Source organism: Centrocercus urophasianus, unplaced genomic scaffold (assembly GCF_019232065.1).
Source record: "Centrocercus urophasianus isolate 14NV4802_14NV808 unplaced genomic scaffold, USGS_Curo_1.0 seq_17, whole genome shotgun sequence".
NCBI classification, from domain to species: Eukaryota; Metazoa; Chordata; class Aves; order Galliformes; family Phasianidae; genus Centrocercus; species Centrocercus urophasianus.
The window spans coordinates 5,109,911-5,130,410 of NW_024884722.1; the positions used below are offsets into that span (position 1 = coordinate 5,109,911).

The 20,500-nt window shown below is 39.3% G+C and overlaps 1 protein-coding gene across 5 annotated transcripts; it reads left to right on the forward strand.

Moving 5' to 3' along the window:
* Positions 1-203: 203 nt before the first annotated feature.
* TIAL1 (TIA1 cytotoxic granule associated RNA binding protein like 1) lies at positions 204-19,571 on the forward strand. Of its 5 annotated transcripts, none has more exons than XM_042817900.1 (12): positions 204-308; positions 6,274-6,370; positions 10,139-10,288; positions 10,588-10,642; positions 10,954-11,041; positions 12,907-12,982; positions 15,346-15,454; positions 15,736-15,831; positions 15,918-16,002; positions 16,304-16,427; positions 16,925-17,064; positions 17,959-19,571. In XM_042817900.1, the coding sequence occupies exons 1-12, from the start codon at positions 280-282 to the stop codon at positions 18,074-18,076; spliced, it is 1,167 nt and encodes a 388-aa protein (XP_042673834.1). In that variant the 5' UTR covers positions 204-279; the 3' UTR covers positions 18,077-19,571. The 5 variants fall into 5 exon arrangements, with proteins under 5 accessions (XP_042673834.1, XP_042673835.1, XP_042673836.1 ...); XM_042817901.1 differs by having other exon boundaries at positions 10,190-10,288; XM_042817902.1 differs by lacking the exon at positions 204-308 and adding an exon at positions 558-702.
* Positions 19,572-20,500: the final 929 nt, after the last annotated feature.

Here is a 20,500-nt window from a genome sequence, read left to right on the forward strand (position 1 = left end):
GCGGCGGAGAGGACCGGGAAGGAGAACCCGGGCCGAGAGGGAGCGGGCCGGTGGGGTGCGGCTGCGCGGAGCGCGGCTTCCTGAGTGTCTGGTGGCGGCGGCCATTTTGTGCTGGTTCTTCGCTCTCCCGTTCGGGCTGCGGTGTCGGGACCTGGAGAGGGGGCGAGACGGAGCGGGGGCAGCCGGGGCCCTCAGCCTCACCTTCCCTTCGCCTCCCCGCGCGGCGGAGCCCCCCCCTCCGGCGCTGCCCCCGGCCGCGAGCGGAGCTCACGCACCATTATGGAAGACGACGGGCAGCCCCGGACCCTGTGAGCGGGGAGGGGGCCGGCGGGGACCGCGGGGCCGGGCAGGGCGGTGCGGGGCCGGGCCGCGGGGGCGGGGAGGTGCGGGCGGCGAGCGGCGGTGCCGGCGGGCGGCGTGTGAGGGAGGGACGGCGAGCGGGAGCCGTGCGGGGAGGGAGGGAAGGAAGCAGGGAGGGAGGGAAGGAGGGAGGGAGGCTCCGGCGGGCGGGCGGGCTCTGAGGGAGCGCGGCGGTGCTGAGGCCCCGGCCCCGCCAACTTCTTTGTTCGGCCCCGGCGGGACGAGCGGCGCTCCGTGGGCCCGGCAGGAAAAAAGACTCCACACAGCGTCTGGTAACTGCCCGCGTCCTGTCCGAAAATATAGCGCCGAGGTTTTGTTGTTGAGTTCTTTTCAACTCTGCAGGTATGGCTTTTTTTGCGTGCGTGTTGTTCTCTTAGGCTGAGGGCTGTCTGTAACGCGAGGCGATGCGGAGCAGATCGTTCTCCATCGCTCCGTTCGCTGGTAGCTGTGCGGCTGGCGGGGTGCGAGGCAGTGCGGGCTGTTCGGCACAGCACGGCTCCATGGAAGCTTTGTCTGTGCGGGCCGGGATGGCAGCGCTCCGAAAGGCTTCCAGGTGCTTTAAGAGGAACGACTGAAACAGAGCAGAATATCTCAGAGTTGCTCTGTTTTGTTTCTAGTACCAAAATGATGACTTGGCATTTAAGGCTTTTCCAGGCAATTTGCGGTGTGTTGTTTTCTTTTTTTTTTTTTTTCCTTCCACTCTTCCCGATGTCTGCCAAAGTTCTCTTAACTTGCTTGCAGTGTCATGTGATACCTGCTCAGTCCTTGGGTTAGATAGAATAAATCTATCCGCAATGCTTTCTGTGTTGAGGTCTCGAGTGGTCCGAGTGTGCTTGGCCCTGACAGTGGGAGTAGTTTCCAGAGCGCTGCTTTAGAATGAGCAGAGGGAAAAGGGCAAAGGTGCACCGTGTTTCACTCCAGGTCTGTTTCCTTTGCTGATGTGTTCCTCCTCAATTTTTTTTCTTCCTTTCTTTTTAAGTAAGTGCTATACCCAGCCGAAGTTTTAAAATCTTTTACTCCTATCTAACAGCACTTGAAGTGAGCTCTTCTCACTGCACCCAGCTGTGGCTGAAGTTGGCGCGTAGTCACTGGTGAAGGAAAAATTATTTTTGTGCTAAAGTGTCTGAAATGCCATCACTGCAGCTGCCAGAGATGTGCTATTGCATGAATGTGACTCTCTACTTAACTCGTCAATGTAATGAACAGCACGTATGTTCATTTCCTAGTAGCTTTCTAGTGATCCTAACCCTAACATAGGGTTACTTCTCTCTTATCCTTTTAGGGCACTTTTCATAAAGTATGAACATTTTTGCTTTTTTTTTTTTTCCTGAAATATCTTCAAATTTATATCTGCAAGTTCTTATTTTAAGATTGTTTTGCTGGCTGATACTTGTCATACATAGAGCAGTTGTGATCTTGCATATACGTAAAAGGCTCACTGCCTCCCAAGAACAACTAATAATGTCATTTGAGCTCTGTAGTTTGTTTTTACAGGAGGAAGTCTAATGAAGAATAAATTGTTCGTGTGGCTATTTGACCAGAAGTGCTTGGTTGATAAATTAAGGGCAGCTTAATAGATGTCTTTTGTATTTTGTTTATTCCTTCAGTAAGGAAATTCCAAAAGGGTTTGCTTTGTTGTTTTCAATCATGGTTGGTTGTGAACCTCAAAGAATTTAAGATATCTTCTGAGGCTTACAATAGAAGTTAGATGCCAGTTACATTTTCTTTGTCCTCACAGTTCTCCTCACTAGTAGCCTTTATGGAAAGTGTCTTCTGCCCAAAACTCTTCCTTACTGTTTGAAACAAGGTGAAGCTAACCTGAGAGCATAGGCTTTCTGTGGTATTTTTCACAGCAGCATCTAGATTTTGGTCAGCAATCCTCAAAGCAGATGTAGTACAGAACATTCTGTGGGTGCTGTTGGATCTCTTTCCATCATGAGCCATAGCAAAGTTCAGTTTGTACCTTAAGGTGGAAACTGTGCTATCAGACATCAACATTTGTCTGTTCTTGGTGTTTTTAGCTGCCCCTTAACAACAGGAAGAAAAAGTTGCTGATTTTCATGTTCTTATTAATGGCCGTAGAATAAAATGAAGAGCAGTCATTATATACACAGGTTGTTCCATCATTAGCCTTGCCACACTGTATGGTGAGTACTGGGGACTTCAGGTAGGATGCAGAAGTGCAGGTCTTCAGCTGTGAATACTGAGTTGGGTTTGCTTAAGTTTTGTGCCTTGTTTTGGTTCGTCCTCGTGCAGAGCAAGATTCTTTTGGTAGAGTTCTGCTGCGTAGATTTTTCATGTTATTTCCTATAGCTCACTACTGCCATTAGAGAGATGCTGCTAAGGTTTCTAGGCAGTTTTCACTCTGTCAGTTACCTTACTTCTTATCATAGTTTCTGCATTAGTATAGCACTTCTTGCATGCTGTCTGTATAAGTGTGGAAAGCATTTGTTCTGGTTTTCATTCAAACAGTGTGTAGGGGAGCTTTCCTGGACCTGAAAGTAATGGCTCTAAACATCCCTTTCTTCCTTGGCTGTCTGAAGTGAAAGAAAACCCATTTACCATTTACCCCCACAAAGAGGATCTTTTTGTTCAAGCCTAAGATTTTAATTCTGAAACTAACTGCTAATGTGTCTTTCATTCTTCATGCAACTTTGCAAGATCTCAGAATTTCAAATACAGTTTCTTGTTTGTGTTGTCAACCACTTTCAAGTATAATATATTGAAACTTGTATCAGGCTATATAATATATGGTTTGGTTTGCTATACGTGCTTATTAATTAGTATTTAAGTGGTTCAAACTTCCGGAAGAGAGCAAACATGATTGCCTGCATGCAAAAAGCCAGAACTTCGCTGCCCTGTTACATGAACCAAGCTAACAGCATATATGAGTGTAGGAAGTGCTGCTTTGTTGAGCTTTCTGATGATTTTTAAGTTTGAACGATGTATTCCATAGGATTAACAAACCAAAAAGATTGATACACTGTAGAACAGCTTTCTGAAAGTCATGTTTTCTTTGGGTGTGTTCCTGCTCATTTTGGCTTCATAAAGTAGAATAGGAAGCATTGTGTTCTATCGTGTGAGTTGAGGTGAAGAAGAGGTGCCCCAGTTGTCTGGCAGTGTGTGGTTAGCATCAGCTGAGAAGCTTTGCGTTTCCAGGAGGTAAGGTTTCTGCTCCAAGTCTGTAGAGTGTTTGTTTCCTTAGTGATACAGTATTCATAGAATTACAGTATATCCTGATCTGGAAGGGTCTGGTGAGGATGGTGGAGCCCAACAAGCATTCAGACATAGCGTGCTGAAGCTGTTTGCTGGTATGGTGCTTCTTTTTCCAAGTCATCTTTTAACTGTACTGAATGTACTAACTTACAAGTGTACAAGCAACCATCAAGCCCTCATCTTTAATGTATTGTTTCAAAAACTTGTAGTGGTTTGTATTCACTTATTTTACGTGCACTTCCAAAGATTTGGGTCTGTGTGTATGCTGTCTTTGTTCCATGAACCTCTCCTTGTGAAGCAGTTTCAGGGTGTGTGTTCAAGTTTGAGAGCGTTAGCAGCTTGTGAAATGTATTAATGGGTTCTGATTGCAGTAATGTTAGACATCAAAGCAGTATTTATCGTAAACACAGAGAATTGATGGACCATGAGGAGCTTACAGCCCTTCTGAATCTATCCATCAGGCAGTCCCAAATTACACTGCTGATTTATTATCTTTTGTGAAGAAGCAGCCCGTTTTGTAGCTGAAACTTACGATGTCACGTTCTCACAGCTGCCTGGTAGGAGATGCAGTGGTATTGAAAACCAGCTGGTAATTCTTCTGAAAGTTGTCCTGTCTTATCTTAATTGGACAGATTTTGAAGCAACAGATTTCCTGACTTTTTTGGTCAGACCAAAAAGAATTCTTCAATCTGCTGTTCAGAGTTCCTGCATTTCTGAAATAAATATTAATATTATGCAGAAGATACTGAGACTTTGGCTTCCTGTATTGACTGCACAGTAGGACTTGAAGTTAAAAGGGCTTCACTGTATTTTCTTTCATGTCAGTGCTACAGGTGCTTACTTCCGTGTGCTGTTAGCTAACACAGCTTGAGGAGATACAAGGAGAACAAGTGCTGGTAATAAGCTCATGTCAGTACAGACGTTTTATGTGGGAACTCCTACTAGGAATCATATTTTCCATTGGATTTTAGTAATGTGTGCTGTGGTTGGTATTTCCGCTTCAGACTGCAAATCACCAGCAGCTTTAACTTAGTGAATGATTAACAAATGGAGTTAAGGTTTCAAATATAAGATCTGAATGTTCAACTGCTGAATTTTTGGAATAGGGCATTGAAGAGTCAGCAAGATAGAGCCTGTTATAAGGCCAGTTGCTTCTTAAATTTGTCAAGTGTTTACTTACACAAGTACTTACACAGGATATGAATGCAGCTTCCATTAGTGATGTCTGCTAATTCCTACATATTTAGTTAGGAAGTAAAGAAATGGATGTTCCTGTGTTTGGGTGCTATCACAGGAAGTAGTCACTCTGGATCTTGTGTAGCATTTACCTGCAAGCAGAGAGCATGGAGCTCTTGGGTAGCTGTTGAAGGAGTATCAGCATAGAGGAAAACATATTCATTTATTCGTGTGGGTTTCAAATAAAAACAAGTAGTGTCAGTTTTAATCTTGCTCAATCCAAATGAAGGTCCAGCTGTCAAACACAGACATAGCTTTTGCAAATTTGACTTGAATATGAGAGAAGTGCATGCTTAAATTGCTGCTCTGACAAGAGCTTTGCTTGTGCATCAACTAAGTACGAGTTCAAGTTTCTCTCACTGAGGTGTATCGACAACTTGGACGGATTTGTTTGCTGTAGTATGAAAATCTGTAGTAGATTACAGTGTAATGACTAAAACGTGCATTTTTTTACAACAGCTAAATTGCAGATTTACATTTGTGCACCTTATATTTGGACTGAATTGTTCTTAGAAATGACGAACGCACCTCTGCCAGTGATTTTGTGATTTTGAGTAGTGTAGATATGAGGAGCCCTTCTCTTGACTGATCACTTCGATGATAAATAGAGTGTGATTCCAGTTTGGTCATGCTTTTTGTTTTTTAGCATTCGATGTGTGTTTGACTTTTTCTCAGCCACCTCTGTGACCTGGCTTTAATTTTTCAGTGTTATGCTCTCATGGGTATTTAGGAGTGGTTTCTGAGCTGCTATTGGATTTTATCTCTGTGCTTCTCTAGTGTCTCTATTTTTTCATAAAAATGGTTCCATGTTCTGAAATTTCTATGACTTCATAGGTAAAATCTGTAAGTATGGGTGATATTAAAGTAAAACTACCAAATCTGGGGGGAGCTGGTAGCTGCTGAGATAGATAATGTGTGGAGCATTCCTATGGCGTAAGCTGTGTGCCTTGCCTTTTGGTGGCTGGGCTGCTTTTCCAATTCAGGAAAACAGCAAAATGCAGCTGGTCCTTTGAAGGCAGCATAATCTACGTTCAGTAGCTACTATTGAAATAGCAGGAGTTTGGTATGAGCTTTGTACCCCAGTGGGAAGTTGGCTTTGTTCAGATGCTCAGTGGGAAGTGAAACTTCAACCTCCTGGGCAAAGATGTTTTTTCTCTCCAGCATCCCTGAGCAGTGCTGTCCAGTTTCTGACCTTTCTCTGCCAAAGGCAGCTTTGGTGCTGGCTGTCGATGGCGGTGTTAGGGCTGCTCCAGGCACTGCGTTCCCACTTGTGTTGCCAGCTTTATACTGAAAGACCATGTGAATGTTGCATTGTAGCCATAATGTGAAATCATTTGTGAATCACACCTTTCAGATGAAGATGCCCAGGATTTTAAATAGTTATTTAAGGTTTTAAAATAATTACATTTTAAAAGATGAAAATTTCTATTTTAATGTCTTTTTTTTTATTTCCTTGTGTAGCTATGTAGGAAACCTCTCCAGAGATGTGACTGAAGTCCTTATACTTCAGTTATTCAGCCAGATTGGACCATGCAAAAGCTGTAAAATGATAACAGAGGTAAGACCTTTCACTTCCAGAGGAGTAGCAAATACAATTTTATCCAAAATTGTCAAAAATAAATGGAGTTGAGGGCATCTTTTTGTGTTACTGATAATGGTAGGGTTGATTTCTTTCTGTCTGTGTTTATTGGGCAATTCTTTGCTGAAGAGACCTCCTATGTGCTCTTGCTGGTAGCCCTGCCATGTCTGTTTTATCAGCTGATGATGAGATTCCACTGTAATGTAAAGGATTGCTACCCCTCTCTCTTCAGAACCGTGTTGTTCTGACAATCAAAAACTTTGTTGTTTCCAATGTTATTCATGGCTGCTTTTTCTGCTTTAGACTTAATTTACACACGAGTCTCAGTAATTCTTTTCCCTTTTTCTTCACTATGGATATGCAGTCAAAAATCTTTCAAAATCTGTTTTGCTATTCCTGAGCCTCTTTTTTTTTTTTTTTTTTTGGTCAATCCTAGTCTGCACCTGCCTGTTCTTAGATTATTTGTTCTTGGAATAAAGCAACAGTTTCCATAGTATTCCCAATAAGGTTTTTTAGTGCTATGTGTTGGTAAGTACTAATACTATCTTCTTTCACTTGTAGATTCTCTGATCCAGTTAGTGTTGGTACCAATTCTGTAATCTTCCTGACACACCAGCAATTTCTTGCTGCCTTATGGACTTCCTTCTTTCCTCATTTATAACTGATGAGTTTCTGGCAAGCAGGGACTAATTAGAAGTGGTTTTATTTTTGGTTCTAAAACTGTGTTTTTCTTTATGCATTTATTGCTATTTCTGGTGGCTCCTACTAACTTGTTACAGATTTCCTTAGTACAGTCACCTAAGTTTTCTTGTCAGGATCATTAATGAAATATTAATTAAGCCTGATCATAAGACTCATCATTCTAGGAATGCTGCTTGTAATTCCTCTGTGATCTTCTTTTCCTTTCAAAATGACACATTGTTGTAGGTTTTTTGTATTGTTTTGGCTGCACATTAGCTACCTGATGCTTGTTTAATCCTTCTCATGTCGTGGCACTTTTGTTAGAACTTTCTAGAGAAAGTAAAAGGAGTTCTGCCATGTTCTCTGCCAGGTTATTGGGGAAAGATGAGCAGAACAAAATGGAATGTGTTACAGAGCACAGCTGTTGGTTTTTTTCTGAAGAAATAGTGGTTGTCACACTGTTCAGAATGCTGCCACTCCAACCATTGGCTGATTGAGAGGTGGCAGCGTCAGTTTGATTCCCTAAGAACCAGACAAGAAATTCCTCTGCTTATTTTATTTTAATATAACCACAGAAATAACAAGCGAGACATCTTTATGAAATAAGAATGTAAACAAAGCTACTGGCAGCTATATTCAGTCATATGGAAGTGAATGTACTCGGCTGACCTTAGCACCTGTCACCAGGCAGTCTATCAGGAGGGAAATTCTGTGATCTTCCACTGCCCATTTACTCGGTGTGCTGCCCACCTTGGCTGCCCTGAAGTCATCTGGCAGGCTTCACAAAGAAGGGGGGAAGGATCTTAATGAGAAGGGAATTAATAGTTGAAGAGGAAGGGCAGTAGCTTTCACCTTCGGTGCACTTGGGAGGGGTGTTGTTACATCCTTGCAGGTATACTTGTGCATCTGAGATCTACTGTAGATTCTGTATTAATATGGATCAATTTACTGAAGTTACTTTTCACTTCAGGGAGTTCATTTAGGGGGAAGGAAGAGAGGACAGCATCTTTTTTTTAAGTAAAGTTGCAAGCCTGCTACAGTAACAACTGTAAGCAGTGTGTACTGCAGACGTTAGCAGTGCCTTCCCTGTGTATTTTGCAGGTTTTTAACATTTTTTATATGATGTGGAAGTGGTTCAGTAATCAATAAAAAAAAAATAAAAAGAAAAAATCCTGAAAGGACATATAGAAGTAATATGCTTAAACCTTGAAGTTAAGTACCCAGTTAACTTCAAGTGGTTGGATTCTAGGCTGGAATTAGCAGCTACTGTGCTTTTAATGGCCAAAGTATTTGTGGTTATTGACCATCCTTCTGAGTGCTGTACTGTAAGCTTTTCATAGCCACTGCTGTGTGCTACGTTTTAGTTCTTATCTGCCCATTGTTGCTATCTCAGTCAGTCAAGTTTATGCCTGAATGTTTTCCATTTGCTTTTTTTTTCTTTTTTTTTTTTCTTCTAATTTTTAGCCAGTTTGTAGAAGCTGTGGCATGACCAGATTAAGAGGTTTCAGGTGTTTATTTTGGGAGCATGTCATACTGCAAGGAGTGCTGTAGCTAACGTTCACAGGTATCTTGAGCACCTAAAGAGCTGGACATCTACAAAAGAGGCTGCTCTTCCTGTTCAGACAGATTCTTAGTGCAAAAGAAGACCTCCTCACAGTATGAAAGTTACGTATCATATGCTTCAGCTGAGGTGTAAACTGCACTAAATCTGTTAAGGCCTTAAGTGGGTTTCACAGATCTTGTTTTCAGTGCAGCAGGGATGTTATGTGGAAAAAGGGCTGAGTTAAGGCTTGCTGTTTCAGTGCATCTGAGGCAACATGCTTTCAGAGCACTTCGTGGCTCTTGTGACTTAAACTCCTTGCTGTAATCTCAGATATGTCGTCTCACTGTTATTTTGCGTGGTAGGAACACCTAGTAGTACTACTCATAATACTGAAGTATTTAGGTGGAAGGTTCAGACTGCTTTATCCTTTTAGCTGTGTAAAAGCCTTGTGATCGGTTTGGCGATCAGATCTTCATGGCTTCCCTTGTTTAGATTTAGACAGAACTATGTTTGAAAATGTACAATTGAGTTCTATAGGGCAGAATTAGGATTTCTTTATTTATATATCCTTAAATGAATGTTCAGAAGTTAAGTAGTAAAACGAATAAAGGCTTATTCTTAATTTCAGTTAGTGCTGTGCTTTTCCTGGCAATGGCAAAAGTTAATGTGGCAAAGTATTGATGTCAAAGCAGTTTTTAGATCCTTCCTTGCCCATGTGAAAAATACTTTGTTTCTTTTTTTCCCCTTTGTCTTTTGGTCCATGGACGGATGGCGTAGGTAATGAAGATATTTGAGTGTGAGGCTGTAGCTTTTGTACTTCTGACATTTTTTAGGGAGATTAAAAGTATTTAAGTTAGGATTCTCATAATGACTTCTCCTTGATCAGCTTTCCTGAAGACTTTTGTATTTGTTGCACTTCCTACTCTGGTACATGTAATACCTTAGGGAGCTTTGTTTTTGAGTCAGCCTACAGAAAGAGGTGTTACCCAGGATAAAAGAGTAGAAATCAATTGATTAGTATCTTCTCCCTTGATCTTCAACTATTTTCAGACCTTTTAAGGGGCATTTCGCAGTCACTAAGTGTAACATTTTCCACTGGAGGCCAAGAGGATGCCATCTCTGGGTTGCTGTCTGTGGATGGTTTTCAGACAAATAAAACAAGAGACAAGTAGCAGGAGTGAGAAAATTGCTAAAAAAGAGTATGGGAAACAAACCTTTCAAGCTTTGAGTATCTGCTAGAGGCAGCAAATTGTCTTGGTTCCTTCTGCTCCTGTTTTTCCCTCCTCTCCATCCAGTCTTCAGATCACTTTTCTGGTAGTTGAATTATTTTTAGTTCCGTAGAAGTACTGAGGCCTCATAGAAAGTAAACTATACTTCAGAAATTGCTAGACCTTTAATGAAAAGTCCATCTTAAAAGTTTCTTACGTTTAAGTGTAATTTCAAAGGCTATTTCATAAATCTAATGAAGTAATTCTTAAAGTTTCTAGCTATAAGTAATATATTTTCCTGGATTTTCTTCTCAGCAACCCGATAGCAGAAGGGTCAACTCTTCTGTTGGATTTTCTGTTTTGCAGCATACAAGCAATGACCCTTATTGCTTTGTGGAATTTTATGAACACAGAGATGCAGCTGCTGCATTAGCTGCTATGAATGGGAGAAAAATTTTGGGAAAGGTAAGTTGTTTATGTTGTAATCTTAATCTTAAGGATACTGTCTTTGTAAAAAGTACATGTATGGATTAGTAAAACTATGGGATATTTGTTTGTTAGAAATGTTTACCAAAGTTAAATATTGTTAAAGTTCAGTAGAAAATAAAAATGGTATTTAGAAAACATTCTTTGTGATTTTTTTTTTTAAGTCCTTTATAGTGAAGGATGATTTGGTAACACTGACAATTGTGACCAGCCCTTGAATGACCTTATAACATGTAGGAATTTTATGAATTTATACTAAATCTTGTACTTATTTTCAGGAGGTCAAAGTAAACTGGGCAACAACACCAAGTAGCCAGAAAAAAGATACATCCAGTAAGTAAAGTAATGGCACAGTATTACTTCTACACCAATACTTCATAGCACGTGGTAGTAATTGCCATAAATACATTCAAATGTAACTTTTCTCCTTCCCATTTTGTGTTTAATAGAATTTTGCAGACTAATTCTTCTGTTTCTGTTTTGCAACTGGGGAAACTGGAGCGAACAGACTTAATTGCTGCTGCTCATCAAGTGGAAACCTGACTGTTCGTGGTTCCCAGTGCTGTGCACAGAGCGTCACTTTTTCAGGAGCTAGAGCTTTAGATAGCAGTTAAATATTTGATTAGCAAATTATTTATTTTCAGATCACTTCCATGTGTTCGTTGGGGATTTAAGTCCAGAAATAACAACAGAAGATATCAAGTCAGCGTTTGCTCCTTTTGGTAAAATATCGTAAGTATCATAACAAACATTGCCAGTATCGGTTAGAAAACGTGACAGAACATTTTGTGCTGATTTGAAATGTTATTTCTTATCTTTTAAATGATTTTTCTGATGTCAATTTCTTTGTTGGGTGGGCAGTGAAGAGGGATCATTATTATTTCGTGTCTGTATCTATATCTGTTATCACATGTTTGTAAATCCAGTAATGTAATTGTGCTTCAGTTTTGCTGAGAGCAGTATGCTTTTAAGTTACACCCTACTATGTTTCAACTTCTTAGTAAAATTTGATGACTGTTTCTAAGTGTGACTTTTTATTGTTCAGAATGTGTACAGAATAGTGAGTTTACAATTACAAACATGGCATTTCAGTGTATTTTGTTCATGCTGCGTTTTATAGGCAGTATAGAAAGCCACTCAATTATAATACAAATTTATGAACTAGTTGTACAGCTTATGACAATTTTCCAAAAGCTAATGTTTCTTAGAATAAATAACTTTTTTGGATAACAGCTGAGATTGTAGTGATCAGCCATTGATTTCAAAATTATATGTGCACACTTCTGTTAGTTGAGAGAGAGTTTAAACTTCTCTCAGAAAATCCAGGTGGCAACAAATGATCTTATCTTTGAATTGACCACATTTGACATTACAAGAATGCTTGTAAGTCCTAAAGTATGTGTGCAAAAGCACTGCTACAAAAAAGTCTGTTATCTGCTATTGGCTTATCTTTATGGAAATCCTTTGAAGTTGCTCGTGAACGTTGTTGTGCTGCCTCATGAGAATGTATTTCTAAGAACAGAATCCTTGGTTTTCTCTTGTTCTGTACGCATGTTTTTAATTGAACCATAAATCTTATTTCTTGCCTCTGCTGTTTTGTGTACTTTTTGTCTCTTAATGTGGTAAGTAGTGCTGTTTGAAAATCTATATAAGAGAATAATTCAGGTTTCTGTTTCTCGATCTATATTTATACCTGAGACCTGCAGTTTTTCTAAAGTCCAAGTCACAATTAAAAGTAATAGCATTCTGGTTATTTTGCAGAATTGCTCATAAGAATGGACAGGATCTTGAAGGCTAACTGCAAGGAACTGTGCACACTGGAACTCAGTTGTAGATTTTTTCTCATTTCTATTTATTCTTATTATACATTATTTATTATATACATATTTTAGTATTTACATTTTAACATTCTATATTCAGTGCAGTTCTATATTTCCAATCATTTTAACTTACTCACTAAAATTTCTGTGTAAATTTGTTGTTTTCGTACTGGTGTGCTTAGCATTGTTGTTAGTTTTATTCTCCTTTCTTAAATTTCTGAAAATGTCAATTTTTCAAAATTTACAGCTGCCCAAACTCCAAAATGATGGTAGAGAATTGACCAAGAAAAATAAAGAAATCTGTTAACAGGCCATGTATGCCTTTTAATTCCTATTTTTTCCTCTTTTTCGATTTTTTAATATTTCATATATTTTGTATCACTAGGCAGAAGACATTTAACTATTTAGAAAATGCATGGTAAATTAGATAGAATTGTTACAGTAATTTATAGAACAGTAAACTTTAGAGGACCCTAGCCAATAGAATTTTAGAAAAGGCAATTTTGTTTCTCTTATAGTTCAAATCTGACCATTCTAGTTATAGCCAGTACAGGTTATGTGGATAGGTTGCATGTCTATTACATGTTATTTTTTTTGTCCTACTGCTTTTTTCTAACAGGTAAAGAAACGATAGGGAGAGTTCAGGAATGATTAGTTTTAGGGCTAACTGAATTTATAAGAAAAATTATGCTCACAATACAGTGTGTGTGGTTCCTTTTAGTTTTTATTTTGCAAGTTATTAATTCTACCCTCATATAGCTGTGCTTCTTTCCACAGGGATGCACGGGTAGTTAAAGATATGGCAACTGGAAAATCAAAAGGCTATGGTTTTGTATCTTTTTATAACAAACTGGTAAGTAATGACAACATTGTTTTAAAGTAATTGCAGATTTTCATTTGTTGTTTTTTCTCTGTTCTGTATTCACTGCATATCAGACTTTCCCAAGTGAAGTACGTGTGAATTTAGAAGACAAAGTTAACGTTGTAAAAAATGTCTGATATGTTTAGAAAGGGTTGAAATGATGCAGACGATTGCAGTGCTGCAGGAACGTGGTGTTGTTTATCTTTGTCCATTGAGCCACTTCTGCAGTGCGTGGAGTCGGGATCAGAGCTTTGGAATGCTGTGCTTTGGGTCTGTTAGCTGAGGAGTTGCAGCAGTCTGGTGTGGGTTTCTGTGTGAAGATAGAAGATCCCACAGAATGCATCCTGGAGCCCTTCCCTAAGGAGTGGGGCTGTGGCAGTGCACAGCTGGGCTGGGTGTCAGACAGGTTTAGGTTCATGCCAAAGCTCAGCCTTGCTGAGTACCCAGCACTGCTTGCTGTGTGTATTGTATGTTAAAGTGGAGTTGATTTCATTTGTCTGCTTCTCATTAAAGGAGCTCTGGGTTGGTCCTTTGCTTTTGAGTTTTTACAGCATTTTGAAATCTCTTTGCACGGAGCAATTAATTTACAGCTAAGATTTGATTCTGTGCCTCAAGTGTTTTGCTTGGTTTTGTGCTGAGTGTTATTACAGAAAGGATAACTTTATGTATGCTTATGAAATAATGTTTCAGACAAGTGACTGGTGTCCCTTTCTGATAGGGGTATTGTAGGTGTTATCTGTAGAACTTAGTCAGTGTGTCACTGATGAACAAGTAGTGTTTTGTCCTACTGTTCATAGCAATGCATCTGCCTCAAGTAATTCTTTGTAATTTTTGAAGTTAATTTTTAAGGAAAACTGAGCTGTGTTTCGAGATGCGTTCAGGACAGCATGGGAAGTTGTGTGAAGTTTTCCTTAAGCATTTTCAGGTGTTAATGCACACTACAGTAATAAGAAAACTGAACTGTTGCATTGAACTGAAACGGTTATGGCAGCATGGGCTCAGTTCCTTTTTTGCCACAGTTAGGATCATCAAGACTAGCAGCGAGAATCACTTGAGCTAGTTTGTTTTCCTAGTCAGTTTTCAATTTATGTTAAGGAGCACAGGTGGAAGATTTGTTTTTTTTTTTTTTTTCCCTTATTGGTCCTCTCTCATAAAGTTCTCATTATGTATATGTGATGTCTTCATAATGACCAGTGTGTATAATTACATGGGATCGAGGTCCTGGGTCATTGGTGTCTGAGATGAGTTGTTCTAACTGGAAGTCTCCGATGTGCAGCAGGAGGATGCTGGTCACTCACCTTTGAGTTGTCCATGTGCTCCCTTTGTCTCTTGTGCTTTACATTTTCTTTCTTAAACTTGATTCTCCTGGAGGAACGTTTTAAACATACGTACTGTTTGCTCTGCCTCTCTTATTTCAAAAGAGCTGGCAGGGGGGACTAATTGCTTCTTGCAGAATTGGCAAACCTTTCCTTTGCTTACAGTGTGAACCTAGAGGTTGTCTTTTAGTTTATGTTCAAGATAAGATGTTAAGCCTCGTGGGCCATGGCTGTTTGGCTTTGTGTACATATGCATAATACAATGCCTTTAACATTTACAAAAGTTAAAATGCAGTCTATGCTCAGACATAAATTGCATTCCTCCAAAAGGTAGAAGAGAGGATGAGGTGGGGGTGGAGGAATGGATGGCAGGAAGCTGCATGCTCAGTGTATTGTCGTCTTGGCATTAGAGATTTTTTTATTAGCTAGCATTCAGCCCTCCAGAATTTGAAAATTTTCTACCTAAATGGGGTCTGTTATGTTGGGCACAAATAAAGATTACAGAAGGCTGCATTTGAATCTTTTAAGTAACATCTCACACATTCTGCATGGTATGAACTTGAGTTGGATTACAGCTGAGGAATTTGCCAGTCAGATTTTGATGATTAAAAGGTCTTTCCTCACCTTGCATGTGTTGCTATCAATTATGTTCTAGTATATTCTGTTTTTTATACAGTCAGCTGGCAAAATCTTTTGATTTTCTGCAATTATAATTGTTTCATTTCAATAATCACTTCTGGCATCTCTGATTTCTGTACTGTTTTGGGCAGCCATCAAATACTCTGATGCAGATACACTGCCTTGACAAAATGACTGCATATGCAGGGAGAGGGAGGGCTTTACCAGATCACTTGTGAGAACCTGTGTGACAGACTGTCTTAATGGTAATTGATTTTGACTGTTTGGCTTTGCTGAATTTCATGGGCTTTTAAAGCAGTTACCAGTTTCATCACTGGAATTACTGGACAACTAAATCTTGTAGACCTGTACGTGCTTCTTGTTCGCATGAGTTAGTGGTCTTTATTTTGATCTCTTTAGGATGCAGAAAATGCTATTGTACACATGGGAGGCCAGTGGCTAGGAGGCCGTCAGATCAGAACCAACTGGGCAACGCGGAAACCACCAGCCCCCAAAAGTACACAAGAAAGTAAGGCCCTGTGAAGCTGTTTGATCTCTTGCATGGCACTGCTAAGTGGACAAGAGTGACAGTGTTGCCAAAGTCTTGTCCTTCTCAATTGAATATCTAGCTTAACTTCTAGATCTTAAAATTTTTTTTTTTCCCCTGTTGTGTTGTGTTAACGTAGTTGTGGCACTACTGGATATTGGATGTTTTTAAATCTATAATTTCTGTATCTGTATGAGGTAAGTATCTGGGATGCTGGGATTGCTGTTAGGCTGATGCTTAAAACCAGTCTCTTCTCTTTCCAGATAATACAAAACAATTAAGATTTGAAGATGTAGTAAATCAGTCAAGTCCAAAAAATTGTACTGTGTACTGTGGAGGAATTGCTTCTGGGCTAACGGGTACGATTTGTTTTATTGATCCTTTTATTACCAAAACTTCCTGGGCATCAAGATGGCTACTAATTCCAACATGCTGTGTGTTGTAGATCAACTTATGAGACAGACTTTTTCACCATTTGGACAGATAATGGAAATAAGAGTGTTTCCAGAAAAAGGTTACTCATTTGTCAGGTATGGATGAAGAGAAAGAAAATCTGTGATTTTGTTAATATACTGATGTTTGATCTTTCGTGGATTGTGTTTGAATGAACTCCTGGTATCTTAAAATCTGTTACAGTCTGTTCTGAGAACGTGTGTTCTTAGAAATATCTGCAGCTTTTAAAAGTGGCCACCAATCTTTTTACTTGTGAAGATGGTGTATGAAAGCAGATCTCTTTCACTGGATTTTCCTGCATGTGTAGAGTTACTGTTTTTGAGCAATCAATTGAAAGTGCTATGAAGAGTAACGTTAGTTTGTTTTTACATTCTTTAGATTTTCAACTCATGAAAGTGCAGCACATGCTATTGTTTCAGTTAACGGAACCACAATTGAAGGACATGTTGTTAAATGTTATTGGGGTAAAGAATCTCCTGATATGACTAAAAACTTCCAGCAGGTAACTGCGTTTTATCCTTTTCACTGTGTGTTCTTGTATTTGTGTCACAAAAGCAACCAATTATCCACCTGCAATGCCTCCCATTATAACAGCTCAATGTGGTAGCGTTCTTATGAAATCCCATGTTCTGTCTCAGTTATGTTCCAGTTGTTCATCAAATTGGGCTAGTGATTTTGGTGGAATATCTGTCTTCTGGATATGATTCAAGATAGGGAGAAACTTGGAGGTAATTCTGATTCTTGCTAGCATTCTTACTGCAGACTAGCTGACTGTCCTTCCAAATATCCCTTGGTATTTAAAGTGGGTGTGCTCACACACTTTCAGTACAAGGATCTGATTAGGTTGCGGTGCTGTCTCACTTATTATTCTGATTTCACTATGGCTCAGTAGTTGTAGACAGTGCGACTGAACAGAGTCAAAAATTGTACCTGTAGCACTTTGGAAGGAACGTAATTCACCTCTAGACCCTGAAGTATTAAGAATTGTTCTCTCCTTAGGTGGATTACAGTCAGTGGGGTCAATGGAGCCAAGTATATGGAAATCCACAACAGTATGGGCAATATATGGCGAATGGGTGGCAAGTACCATCGTATGGAATGTATGGCCAAGCATGGAATCAACAGGGTTTTGGAGTAGAGTGAGTAATTGTACTTAATCTTAAATGTTTCAGGAATGTTGTGTCTGGGCTTCAGGCTTATTTGATTGAAGGATTGCACAAGGTTTCACGCCTTGTAATGTGCTAAAGCTTATATTTAATGATTACTGTGGACCAAATAGTGGAGTGAGTCACTCTGGCATGTTCATAAGATGTTTTGTGCATATGGGTGTCTTGAGACTCAAGGTAAACAAAGACTGCTTTTATGTTAGTTTGAGACGGTGGTTATGTCCAGTAGCTTAAAAGTCATGGTCTCTACTTGTGAATACTGGAGAAGTCTGAACCTGGGAGCTAAAGGGCTTTTTAATTGTTGGGGAAATAACCTACATAATGGCCCTTCTAAAATTTTTTGCAATTTCAGAGTTTAGTGGACTTTTAATATTTGGTATCTTCCTGAAGTGTTGGCCACATTTGTTTGTTTTAAAGCAAAAATAGCTTCTTTGCTTTCTTAATTACTCATTACCTCTTGCCAGTTAAGCATATTAAGCTCTGGTAAAAAGCTACCAGTGGTATTCATGCCAATTAAAGACTGGGGACTTTCTGTGTTTCTGCATCACTGGTGTTGAATTACAGGCACATGCCTGTAGGACAGCTGCCTCCAAAGGCTTGTATGTGTAACGAGAATCCAAGGTTTGTGGAACTGTTTTTTTTTCTCCAAAAAAAAGCTTATGGTATTTTGAGAAACCACGTTGTAACATTTAACCTGGTATAAAAAGCTTCTGAATTACTCACAGAAGAATAAGTTGTTCTATTTTGGTGTAAATGGTAGTGTAGGAAGTGTTTCATGTTCCTTTAGCCTGCTATCTTGTGAATATCTGACTAGCTTGCATGATTTTCTCTGTTTATTTTTTTTTTCCTTTCCTGTTCCTTTTTAAGCCAATCTCCATCTGCTGCCTGGATGGGTGGATTTGGTGCTCAGCCTGCCCAGGGACAAGGTGCTCCAGTAATACCTAACCAAGCTGGATATGGTATGGCAAGCTACCAAACGCAGTGAGCTGGGACTCTGTTTAAAAGTGTGTATTTCATGATAGGCTGCAGTTTCCAGTGACACTCTGAAGACTGGAATGTAGACAATGAAAAAAAAAAAAGAAAATATTTATTTTAAAAATGGAAATGTTTGGAACCTTTAGCACAGCTTTGCTTTGGTGAAGGACACAAATGTCTTCTAGTTCTGCCTTTTTAAGTTTTTGTTCATGATGGATATGAACATGTTTTTCTTTGTGTACAAAAATTAAAAATAAAGTCAATAAAGACAATTCTGACTACAAATTTTGATATAGTAGGAGAAATGGCTAATGAATTTGATCCTTAGGTTACCATTCCATGTTTTTTTTGGTTCTGTCTTCAGTGTTTTATATCACCGTGCTTTTTAAGAGAAATGACACTGAGAAACAGCAAGTTGCTTTTAGTTGAACACACATCCTGAAATAAACTGTGGACCAATCATTACAACCTGCTAGACAGTATTGAGTTTTCAAGGAACCTATGGACATCGCCCCGAAAGCATACGTAGGTCTTGGAATCATTTTTTAAGAAAATGTTTAATTTTTCTACGGGCTTAAAGAAAACAGTGTGATACAAAGAATAGTTCAGTGTGAAATGAAGAACAGTACTGTCTGAGTTACTTCACTTCTGTTGTCCACATTCAGGCACATATTATAACTTCAGAGCTGGTTTGCTTATTAAGACTGTAGGGATTTGCGTTTAGTTTTGAGAAGTAAAAATGTTTTTGCAAGTATGTTGTTTGTATTCAAATCGAACAGTCATACTTGTGCTTTTACATGAGGTTTGAAGGCTACACATTGTAAATATTTCATAATTACAGTGTTTCAAAAGCATGCTCAAACATAGAAGTAGCAATGTAATTATTCAAAGTAATACTTAATATACTCTGCTGCTTTGAATGCAGTAGATTGACAAGAATGTGCAAGACTGACATTTCCAAAGTTGGCTATTATGTAAAGTTACATAAAGAACTATAACAAAGAGCCTTAATTTTAATTTCATAAATCTTTAATGCATCACCTTTTGGTCATTAGAAATACGGATTTTTTGCTTTACGTTATTTGGTATGTAAATACCTTGGTTAACAACCTTGTAAACCTATTTCAAGGTTATTATAAGTTGTATAGTATCTTGAGTGTTTTGAAAAATCTTGATGTTTTTTAAGTCTAGAAATATTTTGCCCAAGAATTTTTTAACAAGATTGTTAAAAACATCTTATTTTAGAGAATATTCAATGTGCCATTTGGTAAATGGAGATGCAGTTGAAACAGTACACTGAGTTGTGACTTATTTTTAATTAAAGTTTTTGTCTTTATGGGTGGTTTGCATGTGATGAACCTGTACAGAGGCTGGGTTGTTTGTGTACTGAGTGTGTAAATGGATAAATCACGAAGATGTTTAAATGGTATACTTGGGTTATTTCTGAACAATTTTATGGATACATTGATATAAACTGCCTCAATAAATTTGAAGTTTAAAATGAATGTAAGGTAGATATAAGTACTGTGTCTTACCTATGACAGCTAGGGGGTGCAAATGTTTCAGCTGTGTGCAGAAATACACTGAAGCAGCACAGTTAAATGTAGGATTTGCAGTGATAATCCAGTGAAACAAGGACTTGCATTTTAAAAGAAACACGAGGATATTTTAGCTCTAAACGAGTGTGTGAGAAGCTGTGTGCTTTCTGTGTTCCTTCCTGCGCAGGCGTTGCAAGTTAGAGTAGATTTTGAAAGGGAGACTTGCAGTTTTGTTAAACCCAGCCAGGCTGTGCGATTAACGACACTTAACGCTGTAGCAAATCACAGGAGTTTTTTCTTCCTCTTCTATGTGACATACTTGGTAGTACTCTGAGTTTTAGATAAGGCTGAAAGTGAGATATTCTGGAAGAGCAATTGAGGCTCAGAGGCACTTGCAGCTCCAGGCTTCTAATGCATGCAATAATGACCGAAGTTAGCGTGGAACCGTAAGTGCTTGTGATGACAGAACTGGCTGTTTATCTCTGTTTCTCCTTTATTGTACGTGCAGTGTTCTTTTGCTCAAGTTAGGAATCTTGCCTACAGGTCTCATTTTTCTATAAATTCTGTATATATGTGTATATCTACGCGAGGATCGGCCTATATGTTGTAGTTGGGAGGAAAATCTCACAAGTAAGTCTGCATTTTTATTACACTCACGTGGTTTCAAAAGAATCGTGAGTAGGTCTCTGAATTTGCAAGTCATCCTGGGATTTCTTAGACTTCACTTGGAATCCGGGGTTTCTACGCAGCTCAAGGTGTTTGACTGACGGCTGTGTCGTGGGCTCGTGCTGGTCTGTGAGCAGTGTGTTCTTAGGCACTGACGAGGATGTAGATGTTGGAAGTACGTTGCCACATAAGCGCCCAAGGAAGTGGGTGTAACTTTTAAGGTAACGATC